The following is a 19,231-nucleotide window of genomic DNA, read 5'->3' on the forward strand; positions in this document are numbered from 1 at the left end:
GGATGTATATCTAGACACGACCCATTCTAATCCATTCACCATACAACCAGGATGTATATCTAGACACGACCCATTCACCATACAACCACGATGTATATCTAGACACGACCCATTCACCATACAACCAGGATGTGTATCTACAGACACAACCCATTCACCATACAACCAGGATGTATATCTAGACACGACCCATTCACCATACAACCAGGATGTGTATCTACAGACATGACCCATTCTAACCCATTCACCATACAACCATGATGTATATCTAGACACGACCCATTCACCATACAACCAGGATGTATATCTAGACACGACCCATTCACCATACAACCAGGATGTATATCTACAGACACGACCCATTCAAACCCATTCACCATACAACCAGGATGTATATCTAGACACGACCCATTCACCATACAACCAGGATGTGTATCTAGACACGACCCATTCACCATACAACCAGGATGTGTATCTACAGACACAACCCATTCACCATACAACCAGGATGTATATCTAGACACGACCCATTCACCATACAACCAGGATGTGTATCTACAGACACGACCCATTCTAACCCATTCACCATACAACCAGGATGTATACAGTGCCTTGCGAAAGTATTCGGCCCCCTTGAACTTTGCGACCTTTTGCCACATTTCAGGCTTCAAACATAAAAATATATAACTGTATTTTTTTGTGAAGAATCAACAACAAGTGGGACACAATCATGAAGTGGAACGACATTTATTGGATATTTCAAACTTTTTTAACAAATCAAAAACTGAAAAATTGGGCGTGCAAAATTATTCAGCCCCCTTAAGTTAATACTTTGTAGCGCCACCTTTTGCTGTGATTACAGCTGTAAGTCGCTTGGGGTATGTCTCTATCAGTTTTGCACATCGAGAGACTGACATTTTTTTCCCATTCCTCCTTGCAAAACAGCTCGAGCTCAGTGAGGTTGGATGGAGAGCATTTGTGAACAGCAGTTTCCAGTTCTTTCCACAGATTCTCGATTGGATTTAGGTCTGGACTTTGACTTGGCCATTCTAACACCTGGATATGTTTATTTTTGAACCATTCCATTGTAGATTTTGCTTTATGTTTTGGATCATTGTCTTGTTGGAAGACAAATCTCTGTCCCAGTCTCAGGTCTTTTGCAGACTCCATCAGGTTTTCTTCCAGAATGGTCCTGTATTTGGCTCCATCCATCTTCCCATCAATTTTAACCATCTTCCCTGTCCCTGCTGAAGAAAAGCAGGCCCAAACCATGATGCTGCCACCACCATGTTTGACAGTGGGGATGGTGTGTTCAGGGTGATGAGCTGTGTTGCTTTTACGGCAAACATAACGTTTTGCATTGTTGCCAAAAAGTTCAATTTTGGTTTCATCTGACCAGAGCACCTTCTTCCACATGTTTGGTGTGTCTCCCAGGTGGCTTGGGGCAAATTTTAAACAACACTTTTTATGGATATCTTTAAGAAATGGCTTTCTTCTTGCCACTCTTCCATAAAGGCCAGATTTGTGCAATATATGACTGATTGTTGTCCTATGGACAGAGTCTCCCACCTCAGCTGTAGATCTCTGCAGTTCTTCCAGAGTGATCATGGGCCTCTTGGCTGCATCTCTGATCAGTCTTCTCCTTGTATGAGCTGAAAGTTTAGAGGGACGGCCAGGTCTTGGTAGATTTGCAGTGGTCTGATACTCCTTCCATTTCAATATTATCGCTTGCACAGTGCTCCTTGGGATGTTTAAAGCTTGGGAAATCTTTTTGTATCCAAATCCGGCTTTAAACTTCTTCACAACAGTATTTCGGACCTGCCTGGTGTGTTCCTTGTTCTTCATGATGCTCTCTGCGCTTTTAACGGACCTCTGAGACTATCACAGTGCAGGTGCATTTATACGGAGACTTGATTACACACAGGTGGATTGTTTTTATCATCATTAGTCATTTAGGTCAACATTGGATCATTCAGAGATCCTCACTGAACTTCTGGAGAGAGTTTGCTGCACTGAAAGTAAAGGGGCTGAATAATTTTGCACGCCCAATTTTTCAGTTTTTGATTTGTTAAAAAAGTTTGAAATATCCAATAAATGTCATTCCACTTCATGATTGTGTCCCACTTGTTGTTGATTCTTCACAAAAAAATACAGTTTTATATCTTTATGTTTGAAGCCTGAAATGTGGCAAAAGGCCGCAAAGTTCAAGGGGGCCGAATACTTTCGCAAGGCACTGTATCTAGACACAACCCATTCACCATACAACCAGGATGTATATCTAGACACGACCCATTCTAATCCATTCACCATACAACCAGGATGTATATCTAGACACGACCCCCTCTATCACTTCACTAGGTGCTCAGAAAGACACCCCCCTCTATCACTTCACTAGGTGCTCAGAAAGACACCCCCCTCTATCACTTCACTAGCTGCTCAGAAAGATACACCCCCCACACACCACAGAATCATTGTAATCCTATGTCCCACACCACAGAAACAGAATCATTGTAATCTATGTCCCACAGATCTATAATCCTTGTTACCATGGTAATCCTCAGTGGGTCTAGGTAATGGAGAGAGTGCTGAGATCAATGCAGAGAGAGCAGAGAGCTACAGTAACATCGGATGTTCTGAGTCCAGGGAGATAAGGCACTATGGAAGACAGCTGGATCAGTCCTTACCAGAGCTGGCCACTGGATGTGCTTGTCTTTAGTACCCTGGGGGTTCTCCACCAGCAGGGTGCCCTCTCTCCTCTTGGCCCATACCAGCTGCTGCTCCAGCAGGAACACCTGGAAGTCCTCATACACTTTCACCCACTCACGCTTCTCCCACTCCAGGTCATCAAACTCCACATACACCTGGGAGGAGAGAAGAGAGGGGGTGAGTTCATGGGTGTACACAGAGAGGGTGTGTGAGTGTGTGTGTGTGTGTGTGTACACAGAGGGATAACAACCCATTCTGCAGTTGGTTGTTTCACATGACCTTTCCCACCACGGACGAGAGGTCAGTAGACTGACAGAGTTTGAGATAGTGTTCACGTTTTCATATTGTAAAGAGGATACAATCAAGTCCATAAACGTCAACTCCAGCTTTCAATACAACTAGTAGATATTACTGTCTAAACCCTCAGACAGCGTTCAATACAACTAGTAGATATTACTGTCTAAACCCTCAGACAGCGTTCAATACAACTAGTAGATATTACTGTCTAAACCCTCAGACAGCGTTCAATACAACTAGTAGATATTACTGTCTAAACCCCCAGACAGCGTTCAATACAACTAGTAGATATTACTGTCTAAACCCTCAGACAGCGTTCAATACAACTAGTAGATATTACTGTCTAAACCCCCAGACAGCGTTCAATACAACTAGTAGATATTACTGTCTAAACCCTCAGACAGCGTTCAATACAACTAGTAGATATTACTGTCTAAACCCTCAGACAGACAGCGTTCAATACAACTAGTAGATATTACTGTCTAAACCCTCAGACAGCGTTCAATACAACTAGTAGATATTACTGATAAAACCCCCAGACAGACAGCATTCAATACAACTAGTAGATATTACTGTCTAAACCCTCAGACAGCGTTCAATACAACTAGTAGATATTACTGTCTAAACCCTCAGACAGCGTTCAATACAACTAGTAGATATTACTGTCTAAACCCTCAGACAGCGTTCAATAAAACTAGTAGATATTACTGTCTAAACCCCCAGACAGCGTTCAATACAACTAGTAGATATTACTGTCTAAACCCTCAGACAGCGTTCAATACAACTAGTAGATATTACTGTCTAAACCCTCAGACAGCGTTCAATACAACTAGTAGATATTACTGTCTAAACCCTCAGACAGCGTTCAATACAACTAGTAGATATTACTGTCTAAACCCTCAGACAGACAGCGTTCAATACAACTAGTAGATATTACTGTCTAAACCCCCAGACAGACAGCGTTCAATACAACTAGTAGATATTACTGTCTAAACCCTCAGACAGACAGCGTTCAATACAACTAGTAGATATTACTGTCTAAACCCTCAGACAGCGTTCAATACAACTAGTAGATATTACTGTCTAAACCCTCAGACAGACAGCGTTCAATACAACTAGTAGATATTACTGTCTAAACCCTCACAGACAGCGTTCAATACAACTAGTAGATATTACTGTCTAAACCCCCAGACAGACAGCGTTCAATACAACTAGTAGATATTACTGTCTAAACCCTCAGACAGACAGCGTTCAATACAACTAGTAGATATTACTGTCTAAACCCTCAGACAGACAGCGTTCAATACAACTAGTAGATATTACTGTCTAAACCCTCAGACAGCGTTCAATACAACTAGTAGATATTACTGTCTAAACCCTCAGACAGACAGCGTTCAATACAACTAGTAGATATTACTGTCTAAACCCCCAGACAGACAGCGTTCAATACAACTAGTAGATATTACTGTCTAAACCCTCAGACAGCGTTCAATACAACTAGTAGATATTACTGTCTAAACCCTCAGACAGACAGCGTTCAATACAACTAGTAGATATTACTGTCTAAACCCTCAGACAGACAGCGTTCAATACAACTAGTAGATATTACTGTCTAAACCCTCAGACAGACAGCGTTCAATACAACTAGTAGATATTACTGTCTAAACCCTCAGACAGCGTTCAATACAACTAGTAGATATTACTGATAAAACCCTCAGACAGCGTTCAATACAACTAGTAGATATTACTGTCTAAACCCTCAGACAGACAGCGTTCAATACAACTAGTAGATATTACTGTCTAAACCCTCAGACAGCGTTCAATACAACTAGTAGATATTACTGTCTAAACCCTCAGACAGCGTTCAATACAACTAGTAGATATTACTGTCTAAACCCTCAGACAGACAGCATTCAATACAACTAGTAGATATTACTGTCTAAACCCTCAGACAGCGTTCAATACAACTAGTAGATATTACTGTCTAAACCCTCAGACAGCGTTCAATACAACTAGTGGATATTACTGTCTAAACCCCCAGACAGCGTTCAATACAACTAGTAGATATTACTGTCTAAACCCCCAGACAGCGTTCAATACAACTAGTAGATATTACTGTCTAAACCCTCAGACAGACAGCGTTCAATACAACTAGTAGATATTACTGTCTAAACCCCCAGACAGCGTTCAATACAACTAGTAGATATTACTGTCTAAACCCCCAGACAGCGTTCAATACAACTAGTAGATATTACTGTCTAAACCCTCAGACAGACAGCGTTCAATACAACTAGTAGATATTACTGTCTAAACCCTCAGACAGCGTTCAATACAACTAGTAGATATTACTGATAAAACCCCCAGACAGACAGCATTCAATACAACTAGTAGATATTACTGTCTAAACCCCCAGACAGCGTTCAATACAACTAGTAGATATTACTGTCTAAACCCTCAGACAGACAGCGTTCAATACAACTAGGAGATATTACTGTCTAAACCCTCAGACAGCGTTCAATACAACTAGTAGATATTACTGTCTAAACCCCCAGACAGACAGTGTTCAATACAACTAGTAGATATTACTGTCTAAACCCTCAGACAGACAGTGTTCAATACAACTAGTAGATATTACTGTCTAAACCCTCAGACAGACAGCGTTCAATACAACTAGTAGATATTACTGTCTAAACCCTCAGACAGACAGCGTTCAATACAACTAGTAGATATTACTGTCTAAACCCTCAGACAGACAGCGTTCAATACAACTAGTAGATATTACTGTCTAAACCCTCAGACAGACAGCGTTCAATACAACTAGTAGATATTACTGTCTAAACCCTCAGACAGCATTCAATACAACTAGTAGATATTACTGTCTAAACCCTCAGACAGACAGCGTTCAATACAACTAGTAGATATTACTGTCTAAACCCTCAGACAGACAGCGTTCAATACAACTAGTAGATATTACTGTCTAAACCCTCAGACAGACAGCGTTCAATACAACTAGTAGATATTACTGTCTAAACCCTCAGACAGCATTCAATACAACTAGTAGATATTACTGTCTAAACCCTCAGACAGCGTTCAATACAACTAGTAGATATTACTGTCTAAACCCTCAGACAGACAGCGTTCAATACAACTAGTAGATATTACTGTCTAAACCCCCAGACAGCGTTCAATACAACTAGTAGATATTACTGTCTAAACCCTCAGACAGCATTCAATACAACTAGTAGATATTACTGTCTAAACCCCCAGACAGCATTCAATACAACTATTAGATATTACTGTCTAAACCCTCAGACAGCGTTCAATACAACTAGTAGATATTACTGTCTAAACCCTCAGACAGCGTTCAATACAACTAGTAGATATTACTGTCTAAACCCTCAGACAGACAGCGTTCAATACAACTAGTAGATATTACTGTCTAAACCCTCAGACAGCATTCAATACAACTATTAGATATTACTGTCTAAACCCTCAGACAGCGTTCAATACAACTAGTAGATATTACTGTCTAAACCCCCAGACAGCATTCAATACAACTAGTAGATATTACTGTCTAAACCCCCAGACAGCATTCAATACAACTAGTAGATATTACTGTCTAAACCCCCAGACAGCATTCAATACAACTAGTAGATATTACTGTCTAAACCCCCAGACAGCGTTCAATACAACTAGTAGATATTACTGTCTAAACCCCCAGACAGCATTCAATACAACTATTAGATATTACTGTCTAAACCCTCAGACAGCGTTCAATACAACTAGTAGATATTACTGCCTAAACCCTCAGACAGACAGCGTTCAATACAACTAGTAGATATTACTGTCTAAACCCTCAGACAGCGTTCAATACAACTAGTAGATATTACTGTCTAAACCCTCAGACAGCGTTCAATACAACTAGTAGATATTACTGCCTAAACCCTCAGACAGACAGCGTTCAATACAACTAGTAGATATTACTGTCTAAACCCCCAGACAGACAGCGTTCAATACAACTAGTAGATATTACTGTCTAAACCCTCAGACAGACAGCGTTCAATACAACTAGTAGATACTACTGTCTAAACCCTCAGACAGCGTTCAATACAACTAGTAGATATTACTGTCTAAACCCTCAGACAGACAGCGTTCAATACAACTAGTAGATATTACTGTCTAAACCCTCAGACAGCGTTCAATACAACTAGTAGATATTACTGTCTAAACCCCCAGACAGACAGCGTTCAATACAACTAGTAGATATTACTGTCTAAACCCTCAGACAGACAGCGTTCAATACAACTAGTAGATATTACTGTCTAAACCCTCAGACAGACAGCGTTCAATACAACTAGTTGATATTACTGTCTAAACCCTCAGACAGACAGCGTTCAATACAACTAGTAGATATTACTGTCTAAACCCTAAGACAGACAGCGTTCAATACAACTAGTAGATATTACTGTCTAAACCCTCAGACAGACAGCGTTCAATACAACTAGTAGATATTACTGTCTAAACCCTCAGACAGACAGCGTTCAATACAACTAGTAGATATTACTGTCTAAACCCTCAGACAGACAGCGTTCAATACAACTAGTAGATATTACTGTCTAAACCCTCAGACAGACAGCGTTCAATACAACTAGTAGATATTACTGTCTAAACCCTCAGACAGACAGCGTTCAATACAACTAGTAGATATTACTGTCTAAACCCTCAGACAGACAGCGTTCAATACAACTAGTAGATATTACTGTCTAAACCCTCAGACAGACAGCGTTCAATACAACTAGTAGATATTACTGTCTAAACCCTCAGACAGACAGCGTTCAATACAACTAGTAGATATTACTGTCTAAACCCCCAGACAGCGTTCAATACAACTAGTAGATATTACTGTCTAAACCCCCAGACAGCGTTCAATACAACTAGTAGATATTACTGTCTAAACCCTCAGACAGACAGCGTTCAATACAACTAGTAGATATTACTGTCTAAACCCTCAGACAGCGTTCAATACAACTAGTAGATATTACTGATAAAACCCCCAGACAGACAGCATTCAATACAACTAGTAGATATTACTGTCTAAACCCCCAGACAGCGTTCAATACAACTAGTAGATATTACTGTCTAAACCCTCAGACAGACAGCGTTCAATACAACTAGGAGATATTACTGTCTAAACCCTCAGACAGCGTTCAATACAACTAGTAGATATTACTGTCTAAACCCCCAGACAGACAGTGTTCAATACAACTAGTAGATATTACTGTCTAAACCCTCAGACAGACAGTGTTCAATACAACTAGTAGATATTACTGTCTAAACCCTCAGACAGACAGCGTTCAATACAACTAGTAGATATTACTGTCTAAACCCTCAGACAGACAGCGTTCAATACAACTAGTAGATATTACTGTCTAAACCCTCAGACAGACAGCGTTCAATACAACTAGTAGATATTACTGTCTAAACCCTCAGACAGACAGCGTTCAATACAACTAGTAGATATTACTGTCTAAACCCTCAGACAGCATTCAATACAACTAGTAGATATTACTGTCTAAACCCTCAGACAGACAGCGTTCAATACAACTAGTAGATATTACTGTCTAAACCCTCAGACAGACAGCGTTCAATACAACTAGTAGATATTACTGTCTAAACCCTCAGACAGACAGCGTTCAATACAACTAGTAGATATTACTGTCTAAACCCTCAGACAGCATTCAATACAACTAGTAGATATTACTGTCTAAACCCTCAGACAGCGTTCAATACAACTAGTAGATATTACTGTCTAAACCCTCAGACAGACAGCGTTCAATACAACTAGTAGATATTACTGTCTAAACCCCCAGACAGCGTTCAATACAACTAGTAGATATTACTGTCTAAACCCTCAGACAGCATTCAATACAACTAGTAGATATTACTGTCTAAACCCCCAGACAGCATTCAATACAACTATTAGATATTACTGTCTAAACCCTCAGACAGCGTTCAATACAACTAGTAGATATTACTGTCTAAACCCTCAGACAGCGTTCAATACAACTAGTAGATATTACTGTCTAAACCCTCAGACAGACAGCGTTCAATACAACTAGTAGATATTACTGTCTAAACCCTCAGACAGCATTCAATACAACTATTAGATATTACTGTCTAAACCCTCAGACAGCGTTCAATACAACTAGTAGATATTACTGTCTAAACCCCCAGACAGCATTCAATACAACTAGTAGATATTACTGTCTAAACCCCCAGACAGCATTCAATACAACTAGTAGATATTACTGTCTAAACCCCCAGACAGCATTCAATACAACTAGTAGATATTACTGTCTAAACCCCCAGACAGCGTTCAATACAACTAGTAGATATTACTGTCTAAACCCCCAGACAGCATTCAATACAACTATTAGATATTACTGTCTAAACCCTCAGACAGCGTTCAATACAACTAGTAGATATTACTGCCTAAACCCTCAGACAGACAGCGTTCAATACAACTAGTAGATATTACTGTCTAAACCCTCAGACAGCGTTCAATACAACTAGTAGATATTACTGTCTAAACCCTCAGACAGCGTTCAATACAACTAGTAGATATTACTGCCTAAACCCTCAGACAGACAGCGTTCAATACAACTAGTAGATATTACTGTCTAAACCCCCAGACAGACAGCGTTCAATACAACTAGTAGATATTACTGTCTAAACCCTCAGACAGACAGCGTTCAATACAACTAGTAGATACTACTGTCTAAACCCTCAGACAGCGTTCAATACAACTAGTAGATATTACTGTCTAAACCCTCAGACAGACAGCGTTCAATACAACTAGTAGATATTACTGTCTAAACCCTCAGACAGCGTTCAATACAACTAGTAGATATTACTGTCTAAACCCCCAGACAGACAGCGTTCAATACAACTAGTAGATATTACTGTCTAAACCCTCAGACAGACAGCGTTCAATACAACTAGTAGATATTACTGTCTAAACCCTCAGACAGACAGCGTTCAATACAACTAGTTGATATTACTGTCTAAACCCTCAGACAGACAGCGTTCAATACAACTAGTAGATATTACTGTCTAAACCCTAAGACAGACAGCGTTCAATACAACTAGTAGATATTACTGTCTAAACCCTCAGACAGACAGCGTTCAATACAACTAGTAGATATTACTGTCTAAACCCTCAGACAGACAGCGTTCAATACAACTAGTAGATATTACTGTCTAAACCCTCAGACAGACAGCGTTCAATACAACTAGTAGATATTACTGTCTAAACCCTCAGACAGACAGCGTTCAATACAACTAGTAGATATTACTGTCTAAACCCTCAGACAGACAGCGTTCAATACAACTAGTAGATATTACTGTCTAAACCCTCAGACAGACAGCGTTCAATACAACTAGTAGATATTACTGTCTAAACCCTCAGACAGACAGCGTTCAATACAACTAGTAGATATTACTGTCTAAACCCTCAGACAGCGTTCAATACAACTAGTAGATATTACTGTCTAAACCCTCAGACAGACAGCGTTCAATACAACTAGTAGATATTACTGTCTAAACCCTCAGACAGCATTCAATACAACTAGTAGATATTACTGTCTAAACCCTCAGACAGCGTTCAATACAACTAGTAGATATTACTGTCTAAACCCTCAGACAGACAGCGTTCAATACAACTAGTAGATATTACTGTCTAAACCCTCAGACAGCATTCAATACAACTAGTAGATATTACTGTCTAAACCCTCAGACAGACAGCGTTCAATACAACTAGTAGATATTACTGTCTAAACCCTCAGACAGACAGCGTTCAATACAACTAGTAGATATTACTGTCTAAACCCTCAGACAGCGTTCAATACAACTAGTAGATATTACTGTCTAAACCCTCAGACAGCATTCAATACAACTATTAGATATTACTGTCTAAACCCTCAGACAGACAGCGTTCAATACAACTAGTAGATATTACTGTCTAAACCCCCAGACAGCGTTCAATACAACTAGTAGATATTACTGTCTAAACCCCCAGACAGACAGCGTTCAATACAACTAGTAGATATTACTGTCTAAACCCTCAGACAGACAGCGTTCAATACAACTAGTAGATATTACTGTCTAAACCCTCAGACAGCATTCAATACAACTAGTAGATTTTACTGTCTAAACCCTCAGACAGCGTTCAATACAACTAGTAGATATTACTGTCTAAACCCTCAGACAGACAGCGTTCAATACAACTAGTAGATATTACTGTCTAAACCCTCAGACAGACAGCGTTCAATACAACTAGTAGATATTACTGTCTAAACCCTCAGACAGACAGCGTTCAATACAACTAGTAGATATTACTGTCTAAACCCTCAGACAGCGTTCAATACAACTAGTAGATATTACTGTCTAAACCCTCAGACAGACAGCGTTCAATACAACTAGTAGATATTACTGTCTAAACCCCCAGACAGCGTTCAATACAACTAGTAGATATTACTGTCTAAACCCTCAGACAGCGTTCAATACAACTAGTAGATATTACTGTCTAAACCCTCAGACAGCGTTCAATACAACTAGTAGATATTACTGTCTAAACCCTCAGACAGACAGCGTTCAATACAACTAGTAGATATTACTGTCTAAACCCTCAGACAGCATTCAATACAACTAGTAGATATTACTGTCTAAACCCTCAGACAGCGTTCAATACAACTAGTAGATATTACTGTCTAAACCCTCAGACAGCATTCAATACAACTAGTAGATATTACCGTCTAAACCCTCAGACAGCATTCAATACAACTATTAGATATTACTGTCTAAACCCTTAGACAGCATTCAATACAACTAGTAGATATTACTGTCTAAACCCTCAGACAGACAGCGTTCAATACAACTAGTAGATATTACTGTCTAAACCCTCAGACAGACAGCGTTCAATACAACTAGTAGATATTACTGTCTAAACCCTCAGACAGCGTTCAATACAACTAGTAGATATTACTGTCTAAACCCTCAGACAGACAGCGTTCAATACAACTAGTAGATATTACTGTCTAAATCCTCAGACAGACAGCGTTCAATACAACTAGTAGATATTACTGTCTAAACCCCCAGACAGACAGCGTTCAATACAACTAGTAGATATTACTGTCTAAACCCCCAGACAGACAGCGTTCAATACAACTAGTAGATATTACTGTCTAAACCCTCAGACAGACAGCATTCAATACAACTAGTAGATATTACTGTCTAAACCCTCAGACAGACAGCGTTCAATACAACTAGTAGATATTACTGTCTAAACCCTCAGACAGCATTCAATACAACTAGTAGATATTACTGTCTAAACCCTCAGACAGCGTTCAATACAACTAGTAGATATTACTGTCTAAACCCTCAGACAGCATTCAATACAACTAGTAGATATTACTGTCTAAACCCTCAGACAGACAGCGTTCAATACAACTAGTAGATTTTACTGTCTAAACCCTCAGACAGCGTTCAATACAACTAGTAGATATTACTGTCTAAACCCTCAGACAGACAGCGTTCAATACAACTAGTAGATATTACTGTCTAAACCCTCAGACAGCGTTCAATACAACTAGTAGATATTACTGTCTAAACCCTCAGACAGACAGCGTTCAATACAACTAGTAGATATTACTGTCTAAACCCCCAGACAGCGTTCAATACAACTAGTAGATATTACTGTCTAAACCCTCAGACAGCGTTCAATACAACTAGTAGATATTACTGTCTAAACCCTCAGACAGCGTTCAATACAACTAGTAGATATTACTGTCTAAACCCTCAGACAGCATTCAATACAACTAGTAGATATTACCGTCTAAACCCTCAGACAGCATTCAATACAACTAGTAGATATTACTGTCTAAACCCTCAGACAGACAGCGTTCAATACAACTAGTAGATATTACTGTCTAAACCCTCAGACAGACAGCGTTCAATACAACTAGTAGATATTACTGTCTAAACCCTCAGAAAGCGTTCAATACAACTAGTAGATATTACTGTCTAAACCCTCAGACAGCGTTCAATACAACTAGTAGATATTACTGTCTAAACCCTCAGACAGACAGCGTTCAATACAACTAGTAGATATTACTGTCTAAACCCTCAGACAGCATTCAATACAACTAGTAGATATTACTGTCTAAACCCTCAGACAGCGTTCAATACAACTAGTAGATATTACTGTCTAAACCCTCAGACAGCATTCAATACAACTAGTAGATATTACCGTCTAAACCCTCAGACAGCATTCAATACAACTATTAGATATTACTGTCTAAACCCTTAGACAGCATTCAATACAACTAGTAGATATTACTGTCTAAACCCTCAGACAGACAGCGTTCAATACAACTAGTAGATATTACTGTCTAAACCCTCAGACAGACAGCGTTCAATACAACTAGTAGATATTACTGTCTAAACCCCCAGACAGACAGCGTTCAATACAACTAGTAGATATTACTGTCTAAACCCTCAGACAGACAGCATTCAATACAACTAGTAGATATTACTGTCTAAACCCTCAGACAGACAGCGTTCAATACAACTAGTAGATATTACTGTCTAAACCCTCAGACAGCATTCAATACAACTAGTAGATATTACTGTCTAAACCCTCAGACAGCGTTCAATACAACTAGTAGATATTACTGTCTAAACCCTCAGACAGCATTCAATACAACTAGTAGATATTACTGTCTAAACCCTCAGACAGACAGCGTTCAATACAACTAGTAGATATTACTGTCTAAACCCTCAGACAGCGTTCAATACAACTAGTAGATATTACTGTCTAAACCCTCAGACAGACAGCGTTCAATACAACTAGTAGATATTACTGTTTAAACCCTCAGACAGACAGCGTTCAATACAACTAGTAGATATTACTGTTTAAACCCTCAGACAGCGTTCAATACAACTAGTAGATATTACTGTCTAAACCCCCAGACAGCGTTCAATACAACTAGTAGATATTACTGTTTAAACCCTCAGACAGCGTTCAATACAACTAGTAGATATTACTGTCTAAACCCTCAGACAGCATTCAATACAACTAGTAGATATTACTGTCTAAACCCTCAGACAGCGTTCAATACAACTAGTAGATATTACTGTCTAAACCCCCAGACAGACAGCGTTCAATACAACTAGTAGATATTACTGACTAAACCCCCAGACAGCGTTCAATACAACTAGTAGATATTACTGTCTAAACCCCCAGACAGCGTTCAATACAACTAGTAGATATTACTGTCTAAACCCTCAGACAGACAGCGTTCAATACAACTAGTAGATACTACTGTCTAAACCCTCAGACAGCGTTCAATACAACTAGTAGATATTACTGTCTAAACCCCCAGACAGACAGCGTTCAATACAACTAGTAGATACTACTGTCTAAACCCCCAGACAGCGTTCAATACAACTAGTAGATATTACTGTCTAAACCCTCAGACAGCGTTCAATACAACTAGTAGATATTACTGTCTAAACCCTCAGACAGACAGCGTTCAATACAACTAGTAGATATTACTGTCTAAACCCTCAGACAGACAGCGTTCAATACAACTAGTAGATATTACTGTCTAAACCCTCAGACAGACAGCGTTCAATACAACTAGTAGATATTACTGTCTAAACCCTCAGACAGACAGCGTTCAATACAACTAGTAGATATTACTGTCTAAACCCCCAGACAGACAGCGTTCAATACAACTAGTAGATATTACTGTCTAAACCCCCAGACAGACAGCGTTCAATACAACTAGTAGATATTACTGTCTAAACCCTCAGACAGACAGCGTTCAATACAACTAGTAGATATTACTGTCTAAACCCTCAGACAGACAGCGTTCAATACAACTAGTAGATATTACTGTCTAAACCCCCAGACAGACAGCGTTCAATACAACTAGTAGATATTACTGTCTAAACCCCCAGACAGACAGCGTTCAATACAACTAGTAGATATTACTGTCTAAACCCTCAGACAGACAGCGTTCAATACAACTAGTAGATATTACTGTCTAAACCCTCAGACAGACAGCGTTCAATACAACTAGTAGATATTACTGTCTAAACCCTCAGACAGACAGCGTTCAATACAACTAGTAGATATTACTGTCTAAACCCCCAGACAGACAGCGTTCAATACAACTAGTAGATATTACTGTCTAAACCCCCAGACAGACAGCGTTCAATACAACTAGTAGATATTACTGTCTAAACCCTCAGACAGACAGCGTTCAATACAACTAGTAGATATTACTGTCTAAACCCTCAGACAGACAGCGTTCAATACAACTAGTAGATATTACTGTCTAAACCCCCAGACAGCGTTCAATACAACTAGTAGATATTACTGTCTAAACCCTCAGACAGCGTTCAATACAACTAGTAGATATTACTGTCTAAACCCCCAGACAGCGTTCAATACAACTAGTAGATATTACTGTCTAAACCCCCAGACAGACAGCGTTCAATACAACTAGTAGATATTACTGTCTAAACCCCCAGACAGACAGCGTTCAATACAACTAGTAGATATTACTGTCTAAACCCCCAGACAGCGTTCAATACAACTAGTAGATATTACTGTCTAAACCCTCAGACAGACAGCGTTCAATACAACTAGTAGATATTACTGTCTAAACCCCCAGACAGACAGCGTTCAATACAACTAGTAGATATTACTGTCTAAACCCCCAGACAGCGTTCAATACAACTAGTAGATATTACTGTCTAAACCCTCAGACAGCGTTCAATACAACTAGTAGATATTACTGTCTAAACCCTCAGACAGACAGCGTTCAATACAACTAGTAGATATTACTGTCTAAACCCCCAGACAGCGTTCAATACAACTAGTAGATATTACTGTCTAAACCCCCAGACAGACAGCGTTCAATACAACTAGTAGATATTACTGATAAAACCCTCAGACAGCGTTCAATACAACTAGTAGATATTACTGTCTAAACCCCCAGACAGACAGCGTTCAATACAACTAGTAGATATTACTGTCTAAACCCCCAGACAGACAGCGTTCAATACAACTAGTAGATATTACTGATAAAACCCTCAGACAGCGTTCAATACAACTAGTAGATATTACTGTCTAAACCCCCAGACAGACAGCGTTCAATACAACTAGTAGATATTACTGTCTAAACCCCCAGACAGACAGCGTTCAATACAACTAGTAGATATTACTGTCTAAACCCTCAGACAGACAGCGTTCAATACAACTAGTAGATATTACTGTCTAAACCCTCAGACAGACAGCGTTCAATACAACTAGTAGATATTACTGTCTAAACCCTCAGACAGCGTTCAATACAACTAGTAGATATTACTGTCTAAACCCTCAGACAGACAGCGTTCAATACAACTAGTAGATATTACTGTCTAAACCCTCAGACAGACAGTGTTCAATACAACTAGTAGATATTACTGTCTAAACCCTCAGACAGACAGCGTTCAATACAACTAGTAGATATTACTGTCTAAACCCTCAGACAGACAGTGTTCAATACAACTAGTAGATATTACTGTCTAAACCCTCAGACAGACAGCGTTCAATACAACTAGTAGATATTACTGTCTAAACCCTCAGACAGACAGCGTTCAATACAACTAGTAGATATTACTGATAAAACCCTCAGACAGCGTTCAATACAACTAGTAGATATTACTGTCTAAACCCTCAGACAGCGTTCAATACAACTAGTAGATATTACTGTCTAAACCCTCAGACAGACAGCGTTCAATACAACTAGTAGATGGGGTCCTTTATCTGACTCTGGGTCAGTAGATAAAGGAGCCCATCTGACTCTGGGTCAGTAGATAAAGGAGCCCATCTGACTCTGGGTCAGTAGATAAAGGAGCCCATCTGACTCTGGGTCAGTAGATAAAGGAGCCCATCTGACTCTGGGTCAGTAGATAAAGGAGCCCATCTGACTCTGGGTCAGTAGATAAAGGAGCCCATCTGACTCTGGGTCAGTAGATAAAGGAGACCATCTGACTCTGGGTCAGTAGATAAAGGAGACCATCTGACTCGGGGTCATTAGATAAAGGAGATCATCTGACTCGGGGTCAGTAGATAAAGGAGACCATCTGACTCTGGGTCAGTAGATTAAGGAGACCATCTGACTCTGGGTCAGTAGATAAAGGAGACCATCTGACTCAGGGTCATTAGATAAAGGAGATCATCTGACTCGGGGTCAGTAGATAAAGGAGACCATCTGACTCGGGGTCAGTAGATAAAGGGCCCCATAACTTTAAGATCTTATTTAAATAGACAGAAGAACACAGCAAAGCAACAACAACTTAGGCAAGTTGTTAAGGATGACATCAGTTCTGCCCTGTACCAGAGCTGTAATGATTCATGTGATGGTCAACAGTACAGATCAAATGTTATTTTCACTTGGCCACTCTGACCATCACATAAGACTGTTGACCTCTCTGCTATTGAACTGCTATAACCCTTTGAGACAGAGACAACAAATCACTTACATGAAGTACTGATTGGTAGACATGAAAACAAGATACAGGACTAAATGTTCAACCTGAAATAACTGCTATGATCAATGTCTGTGACCTCCACCAGCATAGTGACAACATACCACGCTACCCCTGAGACCGGCTGTCCACGGCTAGGACAGAGCCACTAGTTAAAAGGCCCTGGTTTTAGTGACAACATGCCATGCTACCCTTGAGGCCTGCTGTCCACGGCTAGGATAGAGCCACTAGTTAAAGACCCAGGCTTTAGTGACCTCTAATTCTAGCTTCTCTGGGTTTGATGCCAGGTACTATGTGATCAGACGAGGTGATAAATAACTAGCAATAAGTTAGCCTACCCAGCAGCACGAGTCCACTTGGTTGTTCTCTCACAGCAACACCACACTGACAGGGAAAAGAACAGCCTGACAGAGAAGCATTGAGAGAGTGCCAATACACACCCCCCCTCCCATCTCCCGTGCTCTCACCCTCCCTCTCCATTCAATTCAAAGGGCTTTATTGGCATGGGAAACATATGTTTACATTGCCAAAGCAAGTGAAATAGACAACAGTTAAATAAACAATTACAAATCAACCGTAAACATTACACTCACACAAGACATTTCAAATGTCATATTATGTCTATATACAGTGTTGCAATAAACAAATATGAGTTGTATTTACAATGGTGTTTGTTCTTCACTAGTTGCCCTTTTCTTGTGGCAACAGGTCACGAATCTTGCTGCTGTGATGGCACACTGTTACTTCACCCAGTAGATAGGGGAGTTTATCAAAATTGGATTTTGGCAGCCTAACAGTCTAACCGGCAGCCTAGCAGTCTAACCGACACCGGCAGCCTAGCAGTCTAACCGACACCGGCAGCCTGACAGTCTAACCGACACCGGCAGCCTGACAGTCTAACCGACACCGGCAGCCTGACAGTCTAACCGACACCGGCAGCCTGACAGTCTGACCGACACCGGCAGCCTGACAGTCTGACCGACACCGGCAGCCTGACAGTCTGACCGACACCGGCAGCCTGACAGTCTAACCGACACCGGCAGCCTGACAGTCTAACCGACACCGGCAGCCTGACAGTCTAACCGACACCGGCAGCCTGACAGTCTAACCGACACCGACACCGGCAGCCTAACCGACACCGGCAGCCTAACCGACACCGGCAGCCTAACCGACACCGGCAGCCTAACCGACACCGGCAGCCTAACCGACACCGGCAGCCTAACCGACACCGGCAGCCTGACAGTCTAACAGACACCCTGGCAGTCTAACCGACACCCTGGCAGTCTAACCGACACCCTGGCAGTCTAACCGACACCCTGGCAGTCTAACCGACACCCTGGCAGTCTAACCGGCAGCCTGGCAGTCTAACCGACACCGGCAGCCTGGCAGTCTAACCGACACCGGCAGCCTGGCAGTCTAACCGACACCGGCAGCCTGGCAGTCTAACCGACACCGGCAGCCTGGCAGTCTAACCGACACCGGAAGCATAGCAGTCTAACCGACACCGGCAGCCTAGCAGTCTAACCGACACCGGCGGCCTAGCAGTCTAACCGACACCGGCGGCCTAGCAGTCTAACCGACACCGGCGGCCTGGCAGTCTAACCGACACCGGCAGCCTGGCAGTCTA

The 19,231-nt window shown here is 40.8% G+C and overlaps 1 protein-coding gene across 11 annotated transcripts in view; it reads right to left on the reverse strand.

Annotated features, from left to right (window-relative positions):
- Positions 1-19,231, reverse strand: part of LOC110517734 (probable JmjC domain-containing histone demethylation protein 2C) — a 225,697-nt gene that overhangs the window by 163,594 nt on the left and 42,872 nt on the right. For all 11 annotated transcript variants that reach the window (XM_036972063.1, XM_036972064.1, XM_036972068.1 and 8 more), the window contains exon 2: positions 2,685-2,861. In XM_036972063.1, the coding sequence (XP_036827958.1) occupies positions 2,685-2,861 (177 nt within the window). The remainder of the gene's footprint in view (positions 1-2,684; positions 2,862-19,231) is intronic.

The sequence above is a fragment of the Oncorhynchus mykiss genome, unplaced genomic scaffold, assembly GCF_013265735.2.
Source record: "Oncorhynchus mykiss isolate Arlee unplaced genomic scaffold, USDA_OmykA_1.1 un_scaffold_119, whole genome shotgun sequence".
NCBI lineage: Eukaryota > Metazoa > Chordata > Actinopteri > Salmoniformes > Salmonidae > Oncorhynchus > Oncorhynchus mykiss.